The sequence below is a fragment of the Nannospalax galili genome, unplaced genomic scaffold, assembly GCF_000622305.1.
Source record: "Nannospalax galili isolate Female #2095 unplaced genomic scaffold, S.galili_v1.0 scaffold907, whole genome shotgun sequence".
Lineage (NCBI taxonomy): Eukaryota > Metazoa > Chordata > Mammalia > Rodentia > Spalacidae > Nannospalax > Nannospalax galili.
The window spans coordinates 842,797-852,838 of NW_008357958.1; the positions used below are offsets into that span (position 1 = coordinate 842,797).

Consider the following 10,042-nt stretch of genomic DNA (forward strand, 5'->3'; position numbering starts at 1 on the left):
AACCTTTCTCAGAGGGTACCAGGCGCCTGCCGAAAGCTCCCAGACGTGCAGCGGTTGCCCAGACTCAGCCAAGCGCGCATTCCAGGCTTCAGCACCCCGGCTCCACCTAGGCCGCGTTGGCAGCAACTGCAAGGGCCGCTGAAGCCGCGCCAGGTTGGGAGCCTCCGGATAAGTCTTCACCGCTCCAAGGCACCAACATAGCTGGTGCCCTGCACTCACACGAGCGTGTGCACGAATGCGCGCGCACACTAGTGTGTACGCGGGAGGAGGCTGAAAGGACCGAAGGGAAGAAATGGGAAACAAAACTGCCCCCAGAGTTGCTTCACCGCCTCCTTCTTTGTCTCTTTGCTCGTCCCTGTCACACACACACACACACACACACACACACACACACTTCCTCTCGCATCTGCTCTCAAGCAACATTTCCAATGTTTTGTGTAAGTCAATTGGACTGCGAACAAAAAAAGCCATTTGTTCGGTATTATTTAAAACAGACTTCATAGGGCTACCCTTTTGTGGAAGCTTTATTTGAATTAAATGAATAATCTTAATTGCATCACTCTCGAATTAAAAATCAATGTTAATCAACTTGGGAGTAGTAAATATCAGTTTTATTCTGCCTTGGGTAGAGGGCATTTTTCTTGTGTTGCAAATAAAAATACAAGTCAAATAACTTTAAAAGGGCATTATGTTCTGCTACAAATACAATTGAAACGGATTGTTTAGGAGCAGATCAGAAATGGCACAGAATTTTGCACTTAATTTCCTCAGTTATCATTTACAATAAGAACCTCTGGGCTTGACAGCCAAGTCTAAACAGTAGTAAATTAGTACAAATTTATACTGATTTTACTCTAATAATCGTAATAAAAGCTTATAGATTTGGCACTAATTACATAAATGCCTAATGATCTTGAAAATTACTCTGGTTAGAAATATATTACTAATCTAAACTTTGTTGTTGGCTGGCTCTGAAAAATCAGAACATTAGAAATGGTTCGCTTCACTTGTGCAAAGCACTTTAAATTGTTCAAGTAGTTTAACATATTCAAGAGGAAAATAAAGAGAGTTTAACTTTATTTACAACCTTAAGTGGAGTTGGGAGCCCAAGTGAACTTAGAAACTTTGACCAAAGAGCGGGTTGGGGGCCAGGATGAGCGCCTAGGCTGAGCAGAGCAGCTGAACCTGGAAGGCAGTCTTTCGAGGAGGGTGTGGATCGCTCCTATGCCAGCGCTTCTCGCACGGCTCCCCGAAGCCAACAGTCGGGATTTACACGGCCACTACTCCCTAGCCTGCGGTGGGATCTGGGTACTAGGCCCCGGGGCTCAGCTGGGACATCTGGATCTCTAGGTAGCCGAGGCCTGCAGAGCAGCGGCAAAGTTTAGGCACGGTCTGGAGACGGTGGCGCGCCCTAGTCGTGCGCGCCCTAGTCGTGCGCTAGGCTACCACAGGCCTGTGCCGCCTAGACAGCGAGGGCGGGGGCGACTCGGGTCATGCGGAGGTCATGCCCTGCTGTGGTACCCACACTGTCCCCACTTCAAGGGAGATCTTTAGCTTTGAAACACCAATTGAGCCAGTGAAGCGAGCAAGGCAAGACAAAGGGAAGGGAAGATGCGCCTGGAGAAAATCTCAGAGAACTAACGGAGGCCTGGCCCAGAATCCCTGGGCAAGGCCAAGGTGGCCGCTGCTGCTTTAGCTGCTGCTTGGGGCTGGAGCTGCCAGGGCTGCGGCCGCCGCCTCCTCCGGGCAGGCGCAGGCGGGCGGGCGGGCGGAGTGGGGGACTCTCCGGGCGCTGACATTTGCAGGCTGCCCTCCTGATTGGTCCCCTCGCCAAGCTGCTCACGGGTTCATTCAACTGTTAAGCACCTCCCCGTCTCTCTAAAGGACATTATAATGCAAGAAGCCCCCTTTTTAACCACAAACCGAATTTTCTTTCATTTAGGTGATCTATATATATCTATATCGTATAGCTTATAGCTTATATCTATTTTAAATAACTTAAAGCCGCTAAAATTTGGGGGGGAACAGCTTTCGCCCTGGAGCGGTGCGCGATGCTGTCTCACGCCGACCTCCTGGACGCCAGGCTAGGTGAGTGAGCGCCTCTCACCCGGGCAGCCAGGAGAAGCCGGGGCAGGAAATTGTCAATTTGTTCCTTATTTTACCTTAATGCGCCCTAAATGGACTAATTTCTTTAAAAGTAATTGTGCTGTATTAAAGTTTAATTTGATTTAACATCGTCTTTTAAAAAAATCTATGGAATATGTAGATCCAAAAAAAGGAGTTGGAGAATGCTGTTACTTTTTTTTGTTGTTTTCTTATTTTTTCTTCTTCCCTCCCCTTTGTTTTTTGAAAGCTCTATCCCATGATAATTCGATTGGAGGTGTTTCTCTTTTTCTTTCTTGCTTGCTTTGATTTAGAATTTCTTTCATCTCCTTTTATTTCCTTCTCTCTCTTAACTTTCTCCTTTAAGTGTGGTTAAATTTGTTTTTTTTAAAAAACTATATGGCATGAAGAAGAAGCTGCCGCAATAGGGGTGGATTTGCTAAATGTGCTGGTTGAGAAGAAAAGCCGAGCTCCTCCTTCCAGGCACCCCTGCCTTATACCAGGGACTCAGCGTTGCCAGTGGCGTCCTTTATTTCTCCAGAAGAAAAAGTTGAATTCTCTAAAGTTTGATTCACTGTTATGGATGTACAGTTTACTCAAGCTCTTTAATGTTATCTGGGTTACTGGGCTCTGGGTTTCCGGTTTGGGAGCTTTAGTGATGGATGTGACTCCATTTTCCAAACACTTTCTCTGATTTGAGGGGGAGGCGGAGCTGATTTGGGTTTATTTTGGAGGGTGGAAGGAAGGCTTGGAGACTTATTCATCTTCCGAAAGTGAGAGGGAATCAGGCCGGAGAGAGTTCGTTTCAAGCTCAGGTGGGGCAGTCACTTAGAGATCTCTTAATTTTCTTTCTTTCTCTCCTGCATCCCGGGTCCAAGATTTGCTCTAGGTTTCTTGGGGCACAAGGGGATTGGTCTTAAGAAGGGGACTCAAGCCTGCTTCGTTGCCAGGCCGGGGAGTGCTTGTGGAAGAAACGAAAACCTGAGCTGTGTGGGACAGGAACTGGTTGTGAAGAAAAGGGAAAGAGCCAGGAGATATTATTCCAACCTAGCTATCCAAATCCTGGGAAACCCGGCTGAGGACCGGGAAGTTTCGACCTCAGGACTAGCGCGGGCGGGGAGGGACTGAGGATGGGGCGGGAGGAGAACCGCACCCGGAAGACTGCAGTTCCTGGCACCACCAGGAAAATAGTGACCGAGATCCTCTTGCCTCCTCAGGTATGAAAGATGCCGCCGAGCTTCTGGGCCACCGGGAGGCGGTGAAGTGTAGGCTGGGCGTTGGGGGCTCCGACCCCGGGGGCCATCCGGGGGACCTGGCGCCCAACTCCGACCCAGTCGAGGGAGCCACTTTGCTGCCCGGGGAGGACATCACCACAGTGGGCTCTACTCCTGCTTCGTTGGCGGTGAGCGCAAAAGACCCAGACAAGCAGCCCGGGCCCCAGGGCGGCCCTAACCCCAGCCAGGCCGGCCAGCAGCAGGGCCAACAGAAGCAGAAGCGCCACCGGACGCGCTTCACCCCAGCACAACTCAACGAGTTGGAGAGGAGCTTCGCCAAGACGCACTATCCTGACATCTTCATGCGTGAGGAGCTGGCGCTGCGTATCGGGCTGACCGAGTCCCGAGTGCAGGTACTGAAGCAAAGAACCGGCGGGAGGGCCTGGGCACTGGGAGCAGGCATTCTCTTGCCTGCCAGGACCCTACGCTGCGCCCGCTCGGGCTGTCAACGACACTTTGAGCTCCTACTCTACCCAGACAACAGCCAGGGTGACCCACCTACCCCAGTGGATTTGCAGGGCCCACCTCCCACTAGTCTAGACACATTCCTAACCTAAACTCTTCAAAAGCAAACCTGGTGTTATTGGCTGCCGGATTCAACTCTCCTCCCTCCCTGGAAGACAACCTTCCAGTCTCCCAGGCGGCTAAATACAGGTCGTGCCTCTGCTCCAGCTTACACTATCGACAAGCATTTCATTACCCCCTAACGAGTTTCTATTAAGCATTTAGATAAGTGGGGGAAATGCAACATTATACAGAAAACAGGAAAGAGAGGAATTAAGGTGTAACGGTGACCTTAAAAAAGAGAGAGAGAGAGAGAGCTACACTCAAACTTCCTTGTGTGGCTTTGCTCTCTTTTATATAACCTTCTCCCATATTCCAGGAGAAACACTCCTAGCTTTGTTGTTTTCAGAGGTTTTGAACTTAGATGGTTTGCCAGCATTCTGGAAGATTAGCAACCTATGAGCTTTGAGTTTAAAAAATTTTAATAATAATAAGAGTAATATAATAGCGATTCCCTTAAGGAAACTAAGAAGGAAGCGGGAAGTGAACACTTTCTATTGTAGATATCCCACCTGAAGAAGGAATCTTGCAGTCCAGAAAGGTTAACCTATAATAGAGGAAATCATTATTGTTCCTTATTCTCATCCAACCACCCACCAAGTTGTAAATTATATGTAATCCAAGAAATCTCACTGGTAACTTTTCTGAAAATTGGGGGATAAAAGTATAAGACGAACGAGACCCAGATTTCTTTTCTTCTTTTTTATAGAATGACAAAAACAGCAAATATTTTATAGAAAGTTGCCAGGAGAGTCCATGAGTCCTTAGTCGCGCTATCCGAGGTTCTGAAAATATTCCTTTGCTGTTTTGGATCCCCGCACCCCCCCCCCCCCCCGCACCGCCCCTCCGCAATCTCATGGGTGCTAACTTGACTAATTTGTTAAACCAGTTCTACCTGCTTTTATAAATTAACTTTAAGGACTTCAGTTATTTTTCATTTAATTTGAGAAGTGAGCGACCAGGGTACCCAGAATTTATTTCCATGTGGCATTTTATAGATCGTCTAGATGGGAAAAATGGTACACGCTTTTGTTCTAATAAGAAATGAATATTGTCAGGGACTTAAACTGGTCAAATTAATAGAGGAAAATTATTAATGATTAATATTTTATTCAATATAATTCTGAGTGTTTGTTAGTGAACGCTGAAATCAGGCCCGAATTACCAGCCACTAAAATTACACACCAAAGGAGTACTAATTGCATTGTGCAAGCATATTAGTGTCCTTTAAATCTCCTGCCCTTCTCCTCTTTTAAAATGTGAGTTCAAACCTTTGTAGGAACATACACTCTCAATACATGCCAATGACAATACTTGGTTGTAGTCTCAGTATTGGGGACTCAAAATTCATAAATTTACTTTTTGTCCCTCAAGAGAAATGTTAACTATTAATTTTTGTTTTAAAGAAGGCAGTGCTGTCTCTTTATCTAGACCTATTGGTAATTAGTTCAGATTAAAATAGAACTTAGAATCACAAATAAAATATAATTGGACCACTGATTTTATGAAAAAAGAAAATGAGATCTATTAAACTTTATTAGGTCTTCTAAAGGTTAATGGCAGTTATTCTTTTAATAGAAAAAGTTATAAATGAAATAAAATATAAGCTATATGATAATTATTGTCAAAAAGTACACAAAAGAATATGCAAGAGGAAGGAGACAAAGTATGTTAATTGCTGTAACATAATGTTCACCCAAAGATAATAGCTTGGGGCTGCTGATAGAAACAACTTAATAGAATGACAATTTCAATATTTTTAAAAAATAATGTTTCATAGTTTAAAAAGTAATCAGATCAACATAACCTTCTTAATTAACATTTCAAAATGATTAACATTATGTAATGTAATGCAAAAAATAATTTATGGAAAATGTATTTACTTCACAATTCACTGTACCATTGCTCCTTGACCAAATTCAAATTAAATAGTAATTGGTTTATGTTCTTATATGATGAGTGCTTCATAGTTTTCTTTATAGTTAACAGATTGCTACACATTCTTTCCAGGGTGTAGGCCACTGCGCTGATTAAAAATGATCTAAACATTTAATTTATTGCAATTGTATGTTTTCAGAGACACTCTTTTATTTTAGGTTAAATTAACCAATACACTTATTTTTTTGTCTCTATCTGGACCATATCACACATTGAAGTATTTACTAAAGTACCTTTACTCACATGGAGGCCAAATCCGTGTCTGATATTGCTCCCCTTTTCTGGCTAGTGTAATAAAACCATTCCTTTTATAGCATGCCATTATTAGAAACCAATTTCAGAATTATTTATAACCTGGAATGGCTTATTAAGCAGCAATGCGAGAATCATGCAAATTATGCGATCAAATGCAATATAATAAGCATAATCATTAGTCTCTAGCACGGATTAATTAACTTTCAATATTTTATTTACATAAAAACCAAATCAGTGAAATAACTTCAGCACAGTCAGGCTTGCCTTTCAATATTTTATACGAACAAAAATAATGTGCTGTAATTCCATTGACCGTGTCCCCCAGAATGGCCCTGTCACCTGCCACATCTTAATAGGAGGACAAGCTGAGAGTATTTTCTAGTTTTCTAATGGAATGAGAAATTGCATTTTCTTCCTCTCCCAGCACTATTAAAGTGTAATGAATTCGGCCCAGAGTTCACGGCTGGCTGATCGAAATGAACCTGAGATCTAGGCTTTAATACAGCTCCCCAGATTTCCGCCCAAATCTTCACATTAATCATTTGCTGGATTCAATGAGATCTTCATAAAGCATTTGTTTCAAGGAGGGGGGAAGCAATACTCTTTCTTTCTCCCCCTCATTCTCTATTTCTGAGCCATTTATAGCTGGGGAATTAAACGGGCTATATATTTTAAAATACATTTACAGTATGTCTATATTACTGTAACAGCAGATATCATGAAAGTGGATTTTTAGATTCCAACCTCCATTAGATTCTCACTGTTGTATTAAGCATTTTCTGAGGAGAGCTGCATTTCAAACTGAGTACAAAGTTGGGCCTGTGGCTGTGGTTAATATATTTCCTGGAGTTGTCATCTGTGCATCTGGAAAATCTCCCTTAGGTTTTGCCTGCATTTTAATCCGTCATGCTCTAGTTTTCAAGTGGAAACATTCACATTTTAAAAACATATGCATCATAGCTTGGAATGGAGGTGCTCAGATCCCATGCAGATTTTTCCCCTGAACCCCAGTAAACCATGAAACATAAAAAAATTTGTAGCCATCATTTGACTGCTAACCCTCAAACATAATTGAGCATGATTTTTCCATTATTTCTATAACATTTAGTCCTTTAACAGTGGTTCTTTTCTTCTGTGCATGAGCAGACTCTAGATTCAGGAACCTTTCTGGCAATGTTTGCTATTGAATTCTGCTGGTCAGTTTGACCTTTATTCTTTCTTCTGCTTCTCTCTCCATCCCTTCTCCCAAATCACCACCAAACCACTGACCCTTTAGGATTCACTGACTTGCAGAGTGTTAGGAATTGGTTTTTACTCTACCTTTCAAACTGTGCCCAGAGGCTGTGTGTGAGATGTGGGAACCTTTTGAATACTGACATTGTCTCAGCCAAGGGTGTCCTCTCCTCCAACTCCCCCCAATCCAGGGTTGGATGGATGATGCACAGGGTCTTTCCGATGTTAGGTCTCCTCACTTTATTTCCACCTAAAGCCAAAGGCTGGTAACAGCTCAATCCAGCCACATTGATCCCATAACCAACATCTAGGGCCCTTCAATCCCTGTGCCACCAGCTCAAGGGTTGCAGCTAAGCAGGGACATGGCATATTTACCCATTGATACTAGGTTAGGCAGCAATGGGGTAGGAAACTAGAGCAAAATAAAGTGACTCTCAAAGTATCAGGTAAGATAGGAAGGCATGGGCTTGCTCAAACAGAATTCTATGTTTCATTGCTGTTCACACTGGTAAGCAGACTGTGCTTGTACAGCTAAAAATTCTTAGCTTACCAAGAATGAGGACAAACATGTTCACATTCCTGATACAATACTTTAGTTTGCAAAGCAAACACTACCTAGATTTGATTAACAGATGAATCACTTATTGGGCCACAAATATGGAGATCAAATTGTGCAGGCCAAATCTGAAGAGGAAACTAGTCAATATCTGAGTTGTGTCCCATGCCATTTTATATTTAGGTACAGCACTCAGCCAGCTAACTAGATTTTAAACTGAAAATCTGTTAAATAGGCATGCTGGAATTTTTCCCCTTTAAAGATAAAATTCAAATTGGTGGAGATGGAAGTTATCAAGGTCAGGTAGTTTGTCTGTGATCATTCAGAGGAACTCTGACATGGTGAATTTCATATCTGTAGGCTTATTTCCCAGTAGGCTCTGAAATTCCTGAGCTTCTATTAAGAAAGAAAAACTAAGAGGCTTACTTTTGTTTGGGGTATATTTTTATCAAACACTTCTCCCTGACGAAAAGATACCTCGGTTGTCTCAAGTAAATTTAAATTGACTTTATAACTAGTGTGGGTTTTACACTTAATCTCCTTTCATTTGTATTGGTCAGACATTTTGCCTTACTTTATAAAACAAGGGAGTGGGGTGTGACTTGCAAGTATTAGATGCCTTCTTAGTAGGGATCCTTAAGTAAGTTACTGAAAAGCTAAAGACCTGGGGGTCAGGACTCTGGCAGTAAGTTCCAGCACACCAACACATCCCAGACAGGGTACCCTCACAGTGGTCTGGGAATGGGACAGGGGGCCTTGTGAGGTTACACCAAGGGCTGTGGAGAGAATCAGAAGTCATGGTGAAGGGTCAAACACCACCACAGCTCGGTGGTTCAGTTTCCCACACGGATCACTATATTAACCTCTCTGCTTTGTCAACCGCGATGTTAGGCGTTTTCCTTTGTCTTTCGATTTCGAAACTGGTTATGTCATTCACGGCCTTTAATCAATTTCCAAATTTCCAGGGTTTCTGAAAATTCTATACTCCATCAGTGCCATAAAACGTGCTATTAAGCCACATGGGTACACATGTTTATCTTCATTTGTACACCTGTGGGTCGAGCCTTGACACCTGCCTGCCTGCAGACTCGTACATCTGTGCAGTGCACAGAATGTGCCAATGTGCAGGGGCGTGGTGAACGCTGCACCGCGCAGTAGGTAGATGCTGTTTTCTCCGCGCGAGAGCGCCACCGGGTACCAAGAGTCGCGAACGCTGTAGCCAGCGCTTGGTGGGCGCAAACCGTGCATCAAGGCGCCACGGATGATGGAGAGCCAGGATCCCGCGGCACCTGCTCAGCTTGGGGCCGAGCCACTGTAAGTGACGCGGGGCTCTAGCCCACCCTGGCGGGTCCCGGGTGGCTCACAGCGCCCTTGTCTTGTCTCTTCGCCCTGCCCGCTCCAGGTCTGGTTCCAGAATCGGCGCGCCAAGTGGAAGAAGCGCAAGAAGACCACCAACGTGTTCCGCGCGCCCGGCACGCTGCTGCCCACGCCCGGCCTGCCCCAGTTCCCATCGGCTGCCGCCGCTGCAGCCGCCGCCATGGGCGACAGCCTGTGCTCTTTCCACGCCAACGACACCCGCTGGGCGGCGGCCGCCATGCCGGGCGTGTCTCAGCTGCCGCTGCCGCCCGCACTGGGCCGGCAGCAGGCCATGGCGCAGTCGCTGTCTCAGTGCAGCCTGGCGGCCGGGCCGCCGCCCAACTCCATGGGTCTGTCCAACAGCCTGGCGGGCTCGAACGGCGCGGGGCTGCAGTCGCACCTCTACCAGCCAGCCTTCCCCGGCATGGTGCCCGCCTCCCTCCCCGGCCCCAGCAACGTCTCCGGCTCGCCCCAGCTCTGCAGCTCCCCGGACAGCAGCGACGTGTGGCGGGGCACGAGCATCGCCTCCCTGCGCCGCAAGGCTCTCGAGCACACAGTCTCCATGAGCTTCACCTAATGCCGCCAGTCCCGGCCAGCTCCGCCCCGGCCCTTCCCACGCGCGCCCGGACCCCGGCTCCCTGCCCGGGCCCCGGCCCCGGCCTGCCCCCGCCCCCGCCGGGCCTCCCTCCCTCCGCCTGATTTCGCTTGCCCGCGGTCTCCCAGCTTCCCAGCCTTTTCCGCCCCGTCCGCCCCAAGCACCTCG

At 46.1% G+C, this 10,042-nt stretch overlaps 1 protein-coding gene across 1 annotated transcript; it reads left to right on the plus strand.

The window, feature by feature from the left end:
• The first annotated feature begins 1,908 nt into the window (after nt 1-1,908).
• Nucleotides 1,909-9,944, plus strand: Otp (orthopedia homeobox). Its single transcript, XM_008855983.2, has 3 exons — nt 1,909-2,088; nt 3,321-3,730; nt 9,326-9,944. Exons 1-3 carry the CDS (start codon nt 2,052-2,054, stop codon nt 9,854-9,856), a joined length of 978 nt encoding a protein of 325 aa, XP_008854205.1. The 5' UTR covers nt 1,909-2,051; the 3' UTR covers nt 9,857-9,944.
• Nucleotides 9,945-10,042: the final 98 nt, after the last annotated feature.